We start from the raw sequence: 18,146 nt of genomic DNA, 5'->3' as shown, positions 1-18,146 counted from the left end.
GTTTTGTCACACAACACAATGCCACAGATGTCTGAAGTTTTGAGGGAGCGTGTAATTGGCATGCTGACTGCAGGAATGTCTACCAGATCTGTTGCCAGAGAATTTAATGTTAATTTCTATACCAACATCGTTTTAGAGAATTTAGCAGTATGTCCAGCCGGCCTCACAACCGCAGACCTTGTGTACCTACGCCAGTCGAGGACGTCCACATCTGGCTTCTTCACCTGCGGGATCTTCTGAGACCAGCCACCCGGACAGCTGATGAAACTGAGGACTTTTTATGTCTGTAATAAACCCCTTTTGTGGGGAAAAGTAATTCTGATAGGCTGGGCCTGGCTCCTATGCCCACCCATGGCTGTGCCCCTGCCCAGTCATGTGAAATCCATAGATTTGGGCCTAATGAATTTATTTCAATTGATTGATTTCCTTATATGAACTGTAACTCAGTAACATTTTTGAAAATGTTGCATTTACATTTACATTTTTGTTCTGTATATATTTCTTATATAAATGTGTTATAATTGTGTGGGCTTGCTTTTAATGCATTTCTTATAAACCATGCACTTATTTTAGTGTTTGGAAGCCTCAATATTTGTTACATGTATTTTTGTTACGTTCAAACTTTGAATAAACATGTTTTGTCCTTTACTGTATTTTATCGCTTACAAAAACTCTGGGCAGCCAATCAGGATTCACGTTTTTCTGTCGTTTCTACGTAAATATCATGTGACCGAAGAGATTTTGTAACAACAAACCCACCACTCCCCCAATGACCTCGCCCTTCTTGTTATGAAACACCTAACCCAATGACCTCGCCCTCCCTGTTATGAAACACCTAACTTTTAACCACTTTGTAATTTCTATCCAGGTTAAACGATAAATACATAGCTAGGACGTTGACACACCAGTGGTTTCGAAGAAGGTAAGGACTGTCGTTTTAGACTCTATCTCGCTAGCTACATGGTTGTGGGGAGAGGCAAGTTGTTGTTGTGAACATTGACTATCTAGGAACGGGTTGTGAATTATTGAATTTAAGTTACAGTTGTTTTGTGGTATGATCAGCGAAGTTGTCTTTTATCATAGTTTTACCTTTTTTTTTTTGCTGTGAATATCAAGTATTGAAGGACTTTAGGACTGATCAGAAACCTCCCACAATGCTGAAAACAATTGGGCAAGCTCTTTTTTCGACTAATTTGCAGAATCCAAAGTTTACACCTAACGAGGAGAATAAGGTTGGTGGTTCTTAGTACCCAGTCAGCTTAGATATGGATACACCTTTTCTGATTGAACAAGTGCAATTTTACAACAACTCTGTGTGTGTGAACGCTCAACCACACCTAGTACTTTTTATCCTCCAATTGTGTCCGTTTTATTGGTGTGTGTAAGCTCAATCACACCTAGTAATTTGTATCCTCCAATTGTGTGTTCAGGCTCCTGACTATGAGGTCCGCACCTATCAGACAACCAACTGGGTAAGCACTACTCTGACTGGTATGGAGCAGCAGGCTGCGATAAGCACTGGGTTCCAACGCCTGTTCAACTACATCCAGGGCAACAACCACAACAGTGAGTCACACTTCCAGTCATTAGGTGTTAGGCTACTAACTTCTTAGAAACAAACATGCTTACAGGCACTTCAACTATTGCTCAGTTGGTAAAGCATGGCGCTTGCAATGCGAGGATAGTGAATTTGATTTCCAGGACCACCCATATGTAATATGTATGCAAGCATGACCAAGTCCCTTTGGATAAATTTACACTGAGTGCACAAAACATTAGGAACACCTTCCTAATATTGAGTTGCACCCCTTTTGCCCTCAGAACAGCCTCAATTTGTCAGGGCATGGACTCTATAAGGTGTCAAGCATTCCACAGGGATACTGGCCCATATTGATTCCAATGCTTCACACAATTGTGTCAAGTTGGCTGGATGTCCTTTGGGCGATGGACCATTATTGATATGGACTGGAAACGGTTGAGCGTGAAAAACTCTGCAGCATTGCAGTTCTTGACACAAACCGGTGAGCCTGGCTAGGGCTGTGGCAGTAATTACATTTTGTCAGCCAGTTATTGTCATGCAAAAGACTGCTGGTCTCATGGTAATTGAGCGTTAATTAACATGAACACCTTTAGCTTCTCCAGGCTTCCACACATACAAGCCACAGATCCGTTTAGCATCTCCAGGCTTCCACACATACAAGCCACTGATCCGTTTAGCATCTCCAGGCTTCCACACATACAAGCCACTGATCCGTTTAGCATCTCCAGGCTTCCACACATACAAGCCGCTGATCCGTTTAGCATCTCCAGGCTTCCACACATGCAAGCCGCTGATCCGTTTAGCATCTCCGGGCCTCCACACATACAAGCCGCTGATCCGTTTAGCATCTCCGGGCTTCCACACATACAAGCCACTGATCCGTTTAGCATCTCCGGGCCTCCACACATACAAGCCACTGATCCGTTTAGCATCTCCGGGCCTCCACACATACAAGCCACTGATCCGTTTAGCATCTCCGGGCCTCCACACATACAAGCCACTGATCCGTTTAGCATCTCCGGGCCTCCACACATACAAGCCACTGATCCGTTTAGCATCTCCGGGCCTCCACACATACAAGCCACTGATCCGTTTAGCATCTCCGGGCCTCCACACATACAAGCCACTGATCCGTTTAGCATCTCCGGGCCTCCACACATACAAGCCACTGATCCGTTTAGCATCTCCGGGCCTCCACACATACAAGCCACTGATCCGTTTAGCATCTCCGGGCCTCCACACATACAAGCCACTGATCCGTTTAGCATCTCCGGGCCTCCACACATACAAGCCACTGATCCGTTTAGCATCTCCGGGCCTCCACACATACAAGCCACTGATCCGTTTAGCATCTCCGGGCCTCCACACATACAAGCCACTGATCCGTTTAGCATCTCCGGGCCTCCACACATACAAGCCACTGATCCGTTTAGCATCTCCGGGCCTCCACACATACAAGCCACTGATCCGTTTAGCATCTCCGGGCCTCCACACATACAAGCCACTGATCCGTTTAGCATCTCCGGGCCTCCACACATACAAGCCACTGATCCGTTTAGCATCTCCGGGCCTCCACACATACAAGCCACTGATCCGTTTAGCATCTCCGGGCCTCCACACATACAAGCCACTGATCCGTTTAGCATCTCCGGGCCTCCACACATACAAGCCACTGATCCGTTTAGCATCTCCGGGCCTCCACACATACAAGCCACTGATCCGTTTAGCATCTCCGGGCCTCCACACATACAAGCCACTGATCCGTTTAGCATCTCCGGGCCTCCACACATACAAGCCACTGATCCGTTTAGCATCTCCGGGCCTCCACACATACAAGCCACTGATCCGTTTAGCATCTCCGGGCCTCCACACATACAAGCCACTGATCCGTTTAGCATCTCCGGGCCTCCACACATACAAGCCACTGATCCGTTTAGCATCTCCGGGCCTCCACACATACAAGCCACTGATCCGTTTAGCATCTCCGGGCCTCCACACATACAAGCCACTGATCCGTTTAGCATCTCCGGGCCTCCACACATACAAGCCACTGATCCGTTTAGCATCTCCGGGCCTCCACACATACAAGCCACTGATCCGTTTAGCATCTCCGGGCCTCCACACATACAAGCCACTGATCCGTTTAGCATCTCCGGGCCTCCACACATACAAGCCACTGATCCGTTTAGCATCTCCGGGCCTCCACACATACAAGCCACTGATCCGTTTAGCATCTCCGGGCCTCCACACATACAAGCCACTGATCCGTTTAGCATCTCCGGGCCTCCACACATACAAGCCACTGATCCGTTTAGCATCTCCGGGCCTCCACACATACAAGCCACTGATCCGTTTAGCATCTCCGGGCCTCCACACATACAAGCCACTGATCCGTTTAGCATCTCCGGGCCTCCACACATACAAGCCACTGATCCGTTTAGCATCTCCGGGCCTCCACACATACAAGCCACTGATCCGTTTAGCATCTCCAGGCTTCCACACATACAAGCCACTGATCCGTTTAGCATCTCCAGGCCTCCACACATACAAGCTGCTGATGTGTACCTTTGGAACATCTACATTAAAAAAAACAACGCAGTTACACATGGGATAAACAAACATACAGTCAATAACACAATAGAAAAATCTATGTACAGTGTGTGCAAATGGCGTAAGGAGGTAAGGCGATAAATAGGCCCTAGTAGCGAAGTAAATACAATTAAGCAAATTAACACTGGAGTGATAGATGTGCAGATGATGATGTGCCAGTAGAAATACTGGTGTGCAAAAGAGCAAAAAAAAGTAAACAAAAACAATATGGGGATGAGGTAGGTAGTTGGATGGGCTATTTACAGATGGGCTGTGTACAGCTGCAGCGATCGGTAAGCTGCTCAGATAGATAGATAGATAATGCTTATCTATCTATCTATCTATCTATCTATCTATCTATCTATCTATCTATCTATCTATCTATCTATCATCTGAATTTAACATACACCATCACAATAAATCCATTATTTATTGTAGTCAGGTCTAAAGGAATATTATGATATGAAGAAAATATATTTCAGAATATCAGTTGGCCTACTGTATCTGGCTATGCTCCATGCCAACGGCTGTAGGCTGGTTAATTTAGCTGACAAGATATGCTTATAAATCCTGTGCATTTATTTTATGAGTTTATAGTAAGAAGATTATAATTGATCTTAGCTATAAAAAAAATGAAAGGATATTTATTTTTTCCCCCATTACTGAGCGAGTGCGCATATGACATGGCTATATTAAGTGTAAAAGTGATCACTTGAAACAGGTCCTATATGCTAGATTTAGAGTTATTTGGCAACTTTAGTTGTGAATGAAACAAACCTTAGAATGTCTTAGAAATCTAATCATATATGGGCTCCCGAGTGGTGCAGCGGTCTAAGACACTGCATCTCAGTGTTAGATACAGCCTGGTTCGAATCCAGGCTGTATCACAACCGGCCGTGATTGGGAGTCCCATAGGGCGGCACACAATTGGCCCAGCGTCGTCCGGATTTGGACGGTGTAGGCCGTCATTGTAAATAAGAATTTGTTCTTAACCTGTTGAGGACAGACGTTCCACTAGCGGAACCCCTAGCCAACAGCTAATGGCATCGCACGGCGCGAAATACAAAACCAACTAAAATACCACAATTCAATTTTCTCAAACAATCAACTATTTTACACCATTTTAAAGAGAAGACTCTTGTTAATCTAACCACATTGTCCGATTTCAAAAAGGCTTTACAGCGAAAGCAAAACATTAGATTATGTTAGGAGTACATAGACACAAATAATCACACAGCCATTTTCCAAGCAAGCATATATGTGTCACATAAACCCAAACCACAGCTAAATGCAGCACTAACCTTTGATCTTCATCAGATGACACTCCTAGGACATTATGTTATACAATACATGCATGTTTTGTTCAATCAAGGTCATATTTATATCAAATACCAGCTTTTTACATTAGCATGTGATGTTCAGAACTAGCATACCCACTGCAAACTTCCGGTGAATTTACTAAATTACTCATGATAAACGTTCACAAAATACATAACAATTATTTTAAGAATTATAGATACAGAACTCCTTTATGCAATCGCGGTGTCAGATTTTAAAATAGCTTTTCGGCGAAAGCACATTTTGCAATATTCTGAGTACATAGCTCGGCCATCACGGCTAGCTATTTTGACACCCACCAAGTTTGGGACAACCTAAACTCAGAATTACTATTAGAAAAATTGGATTACCTTTGCTGTTCTTCGTCAGAATGCACTGCCAGGACTTCTACTTCAACAACAAAGGTTGTTTTGGTTCCAAATAATCCATAGTTATATTCAAATAGCTCCGTTTTGTTCGTGCGTTCAGGTCACTATCCGAAGGGTGACGCGCTAGTGCATTTCGTGACAAGAAATTTCAAAATATTCCATTACCGTGTTTAGACGCATGTCAAACGCTGTTTAAAATACATTTTTATGCTATTTTTCTCGTAAAATAGTGATAATATTCCAACCGGGCAACGTTGTATTCATTCAAAGGCTGAAAGAAAAAAATTGAGTAGTCTCGTGACTGCGCATCTCCAGTGTCACTGTCCCCAGGCTGACCACTTAATAATTCTGCTGCTGTTCTTTGCCCAGAGACAGCAGACACCCCATTCCACTTTCTGGCGGCTTTAGAGAGCCAATGGAAGCCTTAGAAAATGTCACGTTACAGCACAGATGCTGTATTTTCGATAGAGATGCAACAGAAGGACAACAAATTGTCAGACAGGGCACTTCCTGTATGGAATCTTCTCAGGTTTTGGCCTGCCATATGAGTTCTGTTATACTCAGACACCATTCAAACAGTTTTAGAAACTTTAGAGTGTTTTCTATCCAAATCTACTAATTATATGCATATTCTAGTTTCTGGGCAGGAGTAGTAACCAGATTAAATCGGGTACGTTTCTTATCCGGCCGTGAAAATGCTGCCCCCTATCCCAAAGAAGTTAACTGACTTGCCTAGTTAAATAAATGTAAAAAACAAATATGGGCTGCATGGAGCGAGTATAGGCTATTGATGATTTGAGAAAGAAGCAGAAAAAGCTTGTTCTGTTCCTTGCCTCAGGCTGCACAGCTGTTCTCTCATCAACTGATTTTCACCCATCAGACTATTCTCAATTTAATCTTGTCTTTACTGATATGTCATATTAGTTTCGATTTAGAATGGCCCATTATCAAATGGGCAGGGGGAAAATGTCTTCTGTATGGACTCGAATAGGGAATTCTGTATAGCTAAAGGTAATGTGTCACCCAATTAAATATGAAAATACATAAACAGTCCCTATTACTAGGCTGTTCAAAATCAAATACAAATTCACTAATTGTAGACTAACTGTAAGCCGCCCTACACGATCAATGAATCAACAGCATGGTCTAGGGCTATACGTTCTCTCCCAGACTCATGGATATGTATACAGTTGAAGTCGGAAGTTTACATACACTTAGGTTGGAGTCATTAAAACTCGTTTTTCAACCACTCCACAAATTTCTTGTTAACAAACTATAGTTTTGGCAAGTCGGTTAGGACATCTATGTGCATGACACAAGTAATTTTTCCAACAATTGTTTACAGACACAGTGAATTATCTATCACAATTCCAGTGGGTCAGAAGTTTCCACACAAAGTTGACTGTGCCTTTAATCAGAAAATGATGTCATGGCTTTAGAAGCTTCTGATAGGCTAATTTACATAATTTGAGTCAATTGGATGTGTAACTGTGGATGTATTTCAAGGCCTACCTTCAAACTCAGTGGCTCTTTGCTTGACCTAATGGGAAAATCAAAAGAAATCAGCCAAGACCTCAGAGAGAAAATTGTAGACCTCCACAAGTCGGGTTCATCCTTAGGAGCAATTTCCAAACACCTGAAGGTACCACGTCCATCTGTACAAACATTAATACGCAAGTATAAACACCATGGGACCACGCAGCCGTCATACCGCTCAGGAAGGACACGCGTTCTGCCTCCTAGAGATGAACGTACTTTGGTACGAAAAGTGCAAATCAATCCCAGAACAGCAAAGGACCTTGTGAAGATGTTGGAGGAAACGGGTACAAAAGTATCTATAGCCACAGTAAAACGAGTCCTATATCGACATAACCTGAAAGGCCACTCAGCAAGGAAGAAGCCACTGCTCCAAAACCGCCATAAAAAGGCCAGACTACGGTTTGCAACTGCACATGGGGACAAAGATCGTACTTTTTGGAGAAATGTCCTCTGGTCTGATGAAACAAAAATAGAACTGTTTGGCCATAATGACCTTCGTTATGTTTGGAGGAAAAAGGGGAGGCTTGCCAGCCGAAGAACACCATCCCAACCGTGAAGCACGGGGGTGGCAGCATCATGTTGTGGGGGTGCTTTGCTGCAGGAGGACTGGTTCACTTCACAAAATAGATGGCATCATGAGGATGGAAAATTATGTGGATATATTGAAGCAACATCTCAAGACGTCAGGAAGTTAAAGCTTGGTCCCAAATGGGTCTTCCAAATGGACAATTGTTACGGAGTCTAGTTGATAGGTAATCGACTAGTCAGACTGTTCCCCGGACTCCGCGTGTAGGGATTTGTACAATGCATGAACAAGGCTATTGAACTAGACATTGGTGTCAATCTTTATTACTTTATCCAATATATCATACTGAAACATGGTATCAGAAGTGGCTCGAAAACCACACGTTTGTTATTTTTGTAGCTAAGTACAGTATAGGCGCAGTTACGTTCCATATGCGAACACACGCCGTTTCCTAGTCACAACACTGATCAACTTGTTGTTAGCTGGTTAGCTAGCATCACTACCTACCTCGATGACTGAAGGCAAAGAGGTCTCCTATTCCATCGCTATGGCAGCGAACATTCCGCCACCAAATCCCATGGTTCTCACTGGGGACTGGAATACTAATTGGGACCATTTCAGGGATGAATTCGAGGACTATGCGCTGGCGACCGGTCTACATGAGAAACCCAACGAGGTGCAAGCGGCAACTCTGAGGAGTTTAATGGGCAGCGAATGCAGGCATATCTACCGGCAATCTCACCCTCACAGCGCGACAACAGTGTGATGCAAAGGCTATATTGGATGCATTGGAGAATTACTTCAAACCCGCCAGAAACGTCATTTCGAGCGGTTCGTTTTTGGAAGCTGCAAACAGGAAGAGGGTGAGTCAGTACAGAACTTTGTAACCCGTTTTGAGAGAGAAATCCGCCACTTGTGAATACGGGGGATTGAAAGATGAATTGATTCGGGACAAAATAGTACTGGGAATTGCAAATGAGGATACGCGCCGGCGTCTACAGAGAGAGAGAGAGAGAGAGAGAGAGAGGCTTAACATTAGTAACTGCCATCGAAATGTGCCGCACTGCTGAAGTCACTGACATGAGAATGAGAGCAATGGAAATCGAAACCCCACGCTCCGACATTGATACTGTTCACGCTGTTCCTAGGCAGACATTCAGACAAAACCAATCGACGCAGAGTAATTCACCACGAACGGTGAACACAGAGAGCCCCGTAGCATGTAAATACTGTGGGAATACACACACACACGGCAAAGAGCACTGCCCTGCCTATGGAAAACCATGCAGAGCTTGTGGAACTAATAATCACTTTGCAAAAGTGTGTCGCAAAAGAAGGGTGAGTGAGGGCAAGATTCACTGTGTTGATGATGTCACTCAATGTTCAGAGCTGAACAGTGAAATTGACATTTACATGCATGAATCCATTGGGGCTGTACACTCAAGAGGGAAGAAATGGTTTGTGACACTACGATTACACAACAAGCAACAACAATGTCAACTTGATTCCTGTGCTACATGCAACGTAATGAGCTACAAAGACAAAATCAATCTGGCACCTAACACACAACTATTGCCCAGCAACACTAGACTAAAGCTGTACTCAGGAGAGCTAATGAGCTCTATGGGCACCTTTTGAGACCGAATGTGTTATTCGGGGACGCAAACACAAGCTGGAGTTGGAGATTGTGAAAACCAGTCAACATCCTCTCCTCTCAGGCGCTACATGCGAACGCCTGGGACTGACGCAGTTCACTGTACCAAATGACCTGCACATTGTGGATCATGTCCAGCATGGACCCCTGTCCAAAGAACAACTACTCAGCAGATATGACAATGTATTCAACATGCCCGTTGAATCAGTGCCTGGGGAGGTACACTTTGAAGTGGATGAGAGCATCACTCCAGTCCAGTGTGCTCCTCGCAATATGCCCATTGCAATGAAAGTGGCTGTGAAGGCCCAGCTGGACAAGTATGAGGCCGATGGCCACGTGACATCTGTGACCGAACCGACTGGATCAGCAATATGGTCATAGTGAAAAAAACAGAGAAGCTGAGGGTCTGCATCGACCCAAAGCATCTGAACCAAGCACTGAAACGATCCCACTACATCATGCCGACACTAGAGGATGTCCTCTACAAGCTTCCCAAGGCCAGGATTTTAACCTTGGTGGATGCCCGAGATGCATTCCTTCAATGCAAGCTGGACGCAGCTTCATGACTACCTTCTGGACCCCTGGGGTCGGAAACGCTGGCTCAAGCTCCCGTTTGATGTTTCAGTGGCACCTGAGGTATACCAACGCAAGCAGCACGAGTTACTGGCTGGGCTCAAGGGCATTGAACCCATCGCCGATGATGTCCTGATCGTAGGCTGTGGTGACACAGACGAAGAAGCAGAACGCGATCACGATGTGAAGCTCCTGGCGCTGTCGATCAGTTAAGCTTCGTCTTGGCCTGAAGAAGCTGCAGTTCAAGGTGAAAGACATCCACTTCCATGGCCACATTCTCTCAGCAAAAGGCCTGAAGCCGGACCCAGACAAGGTCTGAGCGATCCTCATGCCAAACCCGTCTGATGCAAAAGGAGTACAGCGTCGCATCGGTTTTACAAACTATCTTGCAAAGTTCATGCCGCACCTATCAGCAGTCTGTGAGCCTCTGCGCCGGTTGCTGGACAAAGACACCATGGCACTGGCTACCCAAACACGAGGCCGCTGTGCAGGAGACGAAATCTCTGGCTTCATCCATGCCAGTGTTGCGCTACTACGACGTCACGAAGCCTGTCACAATCCAGAGCGACTCCAGCTAAAGGGGACTTGGATGCTGCCTTATGCAGGAAGGCCAGCCCGTTGCGTTTGCCTCGAGAGCGCTCACCCCCACCGAACAGAACTATGCACAAATTGAGAAAGAGTGCCTCAGCATCGTCTTCTCCTGCCAGCGATTCCATCACTACTTATATGGTCGAGAGCTGGTCACCGCTGAAACTGACCACAAACCACTCATTGCCATATTCAGTAAACCTCTCCTTAACGCACCCAAGAGGCTTCAAAGCATGCTTCTGACTCTGCAAAACTACAGCCTGAAGGTCATTTACAAGCCAGGACCAGAGATGTACATCAGCGACACACTGAGCAGGGCAACAGCACAATGTACAGGCAGAGGCACTGCCTATCAGCAGCAGGAACAACGAGATGTTCAACAGATCAATCAGGCAGACTACTTAAATGTCACAGATCAACGCCTAGCCCAGATCAGGCAACACACTGACAAGGACGAACACCTACAATCACTGAAGTCCATGGCTCTCGCAGGTTGGCCATACCTGAAAGAGGAGACACCTTTCACAGTGAGAGAATACTGGACCTTTCGAGATTAGATCAGCGTGCAAAATGGCGTCTTGTTCAGAGGTCAGAAGGTCATTATTCCCAAATCACTACGTCCAGAGATGCTTACCCACATACACTCCAGTCACGTTGGAGGTGACGCATGCTACCGCCATGCTCGTGAAACATTATACTGGCCAAACATGCAAGCAGAAATTAAAGACTTTGTCAGCAACTGTACCACATGCAACGAGTACGCTCATGAACAGCAAAAGGAAACCATGATGTCACACGAACTGCCCACAAGGGCCTGGCAAATCGTCAGCATGGACTTAGTCCTTTTGTCTGTGGCTGAATATCTTCTCATTGTTGATCACTACTCTGACTTTTGGGAAATTGAACTGCTCCCTGACTTGTCTGCAGAGACAGTCATAATGCGCTGCAAGGTGCAGTTTGCCAGGCAAGGTCAGCCTGACAAGGTAATCACGGACAATGGCCCACAATTCACTGCACAGTTCAAGCGTTTCGCCTCAGAATGGGAGTTTGACCACGTGACCTCCTCTCCAAGACACCAAAAAGCAAATGGCAAGGCAGAGTCAGCTGTCAAGATTGCAAAAAACCTGTTAAGCAGGGCCTTGCGCGACAGCAACGACCCATGGAAAAGCGATCTTACAGTGGAGGAACACACCCACCGAAAACATGGACAGCAGCCCAGCACAACGCCTTCTGTCCAGACATCTGAAGACTACCATCCCCATAGCTAACAAGCTACTTGAGCCCTGCGTCATGGTTGGCGTCACGGACAAACTGCGTCACAGAAATCAGCTCGCTAAGTGCTTCTACGACCGGACTGCTCGAGACCTACCAGAGCTGGAGGTGGGTGAAACGATAAGGATGAAACCGCTGCCGGGAGACCACACAGGACTTTGTAGGCTGGGCACGTGCCTACAGAGAGTTGCACCACGCTCTTACCTGGTGGATGTTGGTGGCTCCCTCTATCGTTGCAATCGGGTGGATCTGCGCGTAGCAGAGCAGACAAACCAGAACACGCCATACACTCACCTAGATGAGCTGGATCACAGTCCAGGCCTAAGGGTAAGAGGCGCAGAATTGAGACATGAGCCAACTGAAGGTGAGGCTTCTACCCCTCCAAGCTCTCCAGCTCGTGGCCCTAATCCTACCCCTGTCAGAGCCCATACTTACTCACGGGTGGGTCGGCTGTGCAAGCCACCGGACAGGCTTACTCTGTAAGCAAGAGACTGTGTTAACTTGTCCTCTGTTTTATATTTAAAAAAATATAAAAAAAAGATGACAACTGTAGTAAAAAGTAAATGTCATGCTTTTTCAATTGTTATGACTTGATTGTTAAGAATTTAATGTTATGCTGTTTTGTTTGCACTTTCTATTGAAAAGGATGATGTTACGGAGTCTAGTTGATAGGTAATCGACTAGCCGGACTGTTCCCCGGACTCTGCGTGTAGGGATTTGTACAATGCATGAACAAGGCTATTGAACTAGACATTGGTGTCTGTCTTATTACTTTATCCAATATATCATACTGAAACAACAATGACCCCAAGCATACTTCTAAAGTTGTGGCAAAACGGCTTAAGGACAACGATGTCAAGGTATTGGAGTGGCCATCACAAAGCCATAACCTCAATACTATAGGAAATTTGTAGGCAGAACTGGAAAAGTGTGTGCGAGCAAGGAGGCCTACAAACCTGACTCAGTTACACCAGCTCTGTCAGGAGGAATGGGCCAAAATTCACCCAACTTATTGTGGGAAGCTTGTGTAAGGCTACCCGAAACCTTTGGCCCAAGTTAAACAATTTAAACGCAATATTACCAAATACTAATTGAGTGTATGTAAACTTCTGACCCACTGGGAATGTGATGAAAGAAATAAAAGCTGAAGAAAATAATTCTCTCTACTATTATTCTGACATTTCACATTCTTAAAATAATGTGGTGATCCTAACTGACCTAAGACTGGGAATTTTTACTAGGATTAAATGTCAGGAATTGTGAGAAACTGGGTTTAAATGTATTTGGCTAAGGTGTATGTAAACCTCCGACTTCAACTGTAGTTTGGAGCGTAGCGTAAGGTAACCAGTCCATCTAGTGTGCATAATAATACAGTCCACAATCAATTATGTATCAAAGAAATCTTACATCAGTTTTGTTTTTCTGCAGTGCGTAATATGCAGTAGACTATGTATTGTGTAATTGCACAATCATAATATTAATACTGTTTTTTTTAATTATTATTTTTTTTCCCCCCTGGGCCTGGGCTCATATGCATCAGCTCTAATATATATATGGGTGTTTTTAATTAATCATCCCCTTAGAAAGCGCTGTCCATTTGGTTTACACTGTTTCAACCTGCTGTTTAACTTATTTATTCAAATTGATCATCACAGTGAGGTGAGTTTTAAAAGTACTAGAGGCTACTTTGATGTGTGTGATTTGATATCCGATTGCATTTGCACCATTCTCATAAGTGACGACAAATGCGATTATGCATGTAATGCTTTATTATAAAGGTGCATTATTATGGTGAAAATGATCTGTTGGGCTCTACACCTGTTATAAATCAGATTAATGTGCTTAATTTTAAGAAGTTATTTGGCCACTAGTTTAGTGATACAAAACATATACAGTACCAGTCAAATGTTTGGACACCTACTCATTCAAGGGTTTTTCTTTGTTTACTATTTTCTACATTGTAGAATAATAGTGAAGCCATCAAAACTATGAAATAACACATGTAATCATGTAGTAACCAAAAAAGTGTTAAACAAATATTTTAGATTCTTCAAAGTAGCCACCCTTTTGCCCTGATGACAGCTTTGCACTCTTGGCATTCTCTCAACCAGCTTCACCTGGAATGCTTTTCCAACAGTCTTGAAGGAGTTCCCACATATGCTGAGCACTTGTTGACTGCTTTTCCTTCACTCTGCAGTCCAACTCATTCCAAACCATCTCAATTGGGTTGAGGTCCGGTGATTGTGAAGGCCAGGTTATCTGATGCAGCACTCCATCACTCTCCTTGATCAAATAGTCCTTACACAACCTGGAGGTGTGTTTTGGGTCATTACCCAGTTGAAAAACAAATGATAGTCCCAGTAAACTCAAACCAGATGGGATGGCGTATCACTGCAAAATGCTGTGGTAGCCATGCTGGTTAAGTGTGCCTTGAACTCTAAATAAATCAGAGATTGTGTCACCAGCAAAGCACCATCACACCTTCTCCTCGCTTCATGGTGGGAACCACACATGCGGAGATCATCCGTTCACCTGCTCTGCGTCTCACACAGACACGGCGGTTGGAACCAGAAATCTCACATTTGGACAGATTTCCACCGGTCCAATGTCCATTGCTCATGTTTCTTGGCCCAAGCAAGTGTCTTTTTTTTCCTTAATAGTGTCCTTTTTAGTAGTGGTTTCTTTGCAGCAATTTGACCATGAAGGCCTGATTCACGCAGTCTCCTCCGAACAGTTGATGTTGAGATGTCTGTTACTTGAACTCTGAAGCATTTATTTGGGCTGGCAACTCTAATGAACTTATCCTCTGCAGCAGAGGTAACTCTGGGTCTTCCATTCCTGTGGTGGTCCTCATGAGAGCCAGTTTCATCATAGCCCTTGATGGTTTTTGCGACTGCACTTGAAGAAACTTTCAAAATTCTTGACATTTTTCGGATTGAATGACCTTCATGTCTTAAAGTAATGATGGACTGTCGTTTCCCTTTGCTTATTTGAGCTGTTCTTGCCATAATATGGACTTATTTGACCAAATTGCCTTATCTTCTCTATACCACTCCTACTTTGTCACAACACAATTGATTGGCTCAAACCCATTAAGATGGAAAGAAATTCCACAAATAAACTTTTAATAAGGCACACCTGTTACTTGAAATGCATTCCAGGTGACTACCTCATGAAGATGGTTGAGAGAATGCCAAGAATGTGCAAAGCTGTCATCAAGGCAAAGGGTGGCTACTTTGAAGAATCTCTCATTTTAAAATATATTTTGATTTTAACACTTTTTTTGGTTACCACATGATTCTTGTTATTTTATAGTTTTGATGTCTTCACTTATGTTCCACAATGTAGAAACTAGTGAAAATAAAAAACCCTTTAATGAGTAGGTGTGTCCAAACCATACTCCGTTCAAGGCTTAAATAATTCTTTAACCTGTCTCCTCCCCTTCATCGACACTGATTGAAGTGGATCAATAAGAGATCATAGCTTTCACCTAGTCAGTCAATCATGGAAAGAGCAGGTGTTCCTAATGTTTTGTACACTCAATGTATGTGACCCGCAGCTCTCTGAGCTTAAGTACTGTATTTACAGATCACGTAGGCATTTAAAAAAACAAAAACAATATTAAAACAACCCTACAGTGAAGTAGGAACTAGTGCCAAACGAAAGAGGGCAAAGTGTGTCAAGTGACAGCAGGTGCACATATATTTTTTACGAGTGTTGTGCATCATGTTTAGAGCATGTGACATATGGGCAGTAAGTACATAGGGCAGGTGTGTTGTGTGGGCTGTCGTGGCTTTAGTGTCTGTTTAGAAAATGTGATATCCTTACCATCTAATAATGTCTGTATGTCAGGGACACATGGCCAGTATTAAACTTAGGGAGTCACTGTGTGTGTGTGTCTGTCATACCCGCAGTCTAACTGCCTGTGCCTGGTCCTGGTTATGTGTTGAGTATCTGGCCATCTATAATTGGCTTGTGTGTGTGTCTCTCAGAGGAGAAAGTGGAGATGACAGCTCCAGTGACATGTCTGGTGGACCCTGGGGCTGGCCCGGCCTGCGAGACCACCTTCACAGTGTCCTTCTACATCCCAGAGGAGCACCAGGCTGACCCGCCCCTGCCCAGCGACCCAGAAGTCTTCCTGGAGAACAGAAAGGAGTTCACTGTGTTTGTCAGGTAATGGACCAATACAGGTTTCACTCACAATAGTACCTGCTGACGTTTGAAATGTGAGGCAGTACAGGGCCAGCAGTTAGTGTTCATGAACACATCTGTGAGTAGTAGACCATAGACCACGGCACCAGTATCCTTTCTTTCCTTCCCTCATAAAATATATCCTTCGTCATGCTCCCTGTCTTTCCATGCAGGACGTATGGGGGTTTCACCAACATGCAGAAGAGTCGTGAGGAGCTTCTGAATCTGCTAGAGAGCCTCCAGAGGGACGGGGCCCGCTACAAGGACATGCCCTACTACGTCTGTGGCTATGACAGCCCCTTCAAACTAGTCAACCGCAGAAATGAAGTCTGGATCCTCCAGAAGACAGAGCCATCGTAACGGTTCAAAGGGGTCCCTGCCTTTCTCCCGAAGTATGCACTTGAACACACATTTATTTAGAAGTATTGGATTGGTGTAGGCATGGACTAGTATAGAGGGAGTTCCGACCAGATACACTTTATATCAGTGGAGGCTGCTGAGAGGAGGATGGCTCATAATAATGGGTTGAACAGAGCAACTGGAATGGCATCAAACACATGGAAACCATGATGTGTTTGACGTATTTGCAACTATTCCACCGATTCCGCTCCAGCCATTACCACGAGCCCATCCTCCCCAATTAAGGTGCCAGCAACCTCCTGTGCTATATATACAAAAGTATGTGGACACCCCTTCAAATTAGTGGATTCGGCTATTTCAGCTACACCCGTTGCTGACAGGTGTATAAAATCGAGCACACAGCCATGCAATCTACATAGACAAACATTGGCAGTAGAATGGCCTTACTGAAGAGCTCAGTGACTTTCTACATGACACCGTCATAGGATGCCACCTTTCCAAGTCAGTTAGTCAAATGTCTTCCCTGCTAGAGCTGCCCCAGTCAACTGTAAGTGCTGTTATTGTGAAGTGGAAACGTCTAGGAGCAACATGGCTCAGCTGCGAAGTGGTGGGCAACACAAGCTCACAGAACGGGACCCCCGAGTGCTGAAGCACGTAGCGCGTAAAAATCATCTGTCCTCGGTTGCAAGACTCACTTACAAACTACCTCTGGAAGTAACGTCAGCACAAGAACTGTTTGTCGGGAGCTTCATGAAATGGGTTTCCGTGGCCGAGCAGCCGCACACAAGCCTAAGATCACCATGCGCAATGGCAAGCGTCGGTTGGAGTGGTGTAAAGCTCACCGCCATTGGACTGGAGCAGTGGAAACGTGTTCTCTGGAGTAATGAATCATGCTTCACCATCTGGTCCAACGGAATAATCTGGGTTTGGCGGATGCCAGGAGAACGCTACCTGCCTGAATGCATAGTGCTAACTGTAAAGTTTGGTGGAGGGGAATAATGGTCTGGGGCTGTTTTTCATGGTTTGGGCTAAACCCCTTAGTTCCATTGAAGGGAAATCTTAACACTACAGCAATGACATTCTAGACAATTCTGTGCTTCCAACTTTGTGGCAACAGTTTTGGGAAGGCCCATTCCTGTTTCAGCAACAAAATGAGGTCCATACAGATGGTTTGTTGAGATCGGTGTGGAAGAACTTGACTGGCCTGCACAAAGCCCTGACCTCAACCCCATCGAACACCTTTGGGATGAACTGGAATACCCACTGTGAGGCCTAATCTCCCAACATCAGTGCCCGACCTCACGAATGCTCTTGTGGTTGAATGGAAGTCGCCGCAGCAATGTTCCAACATCTAGTGGAAATCCTTCCCAGAAGAGTGGAGGCTGATACAGCAGCAAGGCGGGAGCAACTCTATTAATGTCCATGATTTTGGAATGAGATGATCGACAAGCAGGTGTCCACATACTTTTGGTAATGTAGTGTAGCTATCTTAACAGTCTATTAATTTTCAATCTGTGAGGGGGAGTCAACAGGTGCACACATTGGGGAGGAAGGTAAGGAACTGAACAGCATAGCACCCATTCCCACTATGATTAGAGAAAGATATGC

General features: G+C 44.7%; 1 protein-coding gene across 1 annotated transcript; it reads left to right on the top strand.

Annotated features, from left to right (window-relative positions):
- Positions 1 to 731: 731 nt before the first annotated feature.
- On the top strand, positions 732 to 16,690 carry hebp2 (heme binding protein 2). Its single transcript, XM_014205669.2, has 5 exons — positions 732 to 922; positions 1,103 to 1,232; positions 1,431 to 1,566; positions 15,980 to 16,160; positions 16,352 to 16,690. The coding sequence occupies exons 2-5, from the start codon at positions 1,155 to 1,157 to the stop codon at positions 16,536 to 16,538; spliced, it is 582 nt and encodes a 193-aa protein (XP_014061144.1). The 5' UTR covers positions 732 to 922; positions 1,103 to 1,154; the 3' UTR covers positions 16,539 to 16,690.
- Positions 16,691 to 18,146: the final 1,456 nt, after the last annotated feature.

This window comes from Salmo salar, chromosome ssa06, assembly GCF_905237065.1.
Source record: "Salmo salar chromosome ssa06, Ssal_v3.1, whole genome shotgun sequence".
NCBI classification, from domain to species: Eukaryota; Metazoa; Chordata; class Actinopteri; order Salmoniformes; family Salmonidae; genus Salmo; species Salmo salar.
This window is presented reverse-complemented; position numbering and strand designations above follow the sequence as displayed.

Coding starts and splice junctions, on each gene's coding strand:
- hebp2 (XM_014205669.2), top strand. CDS start 1,155: ATGCTGAAAACAATTGGGCAAGCTCTTTTTTCGACTAATTTGCAGAAT. Junction 1,567..15,979: donor CCAGGGCAACAACCACAACA/GTGAGTCACACT, acceptor TGTGTCTCTCAG/AGGAGAAAGTGGAGATGACA. Junction 16,161..16,351: donor GAGTTCACTGTGTTTGTCAG/GTAATGGACCAA, acceptor CTTTCCATGCAG/GACGTATGGGGGTTTCACCA.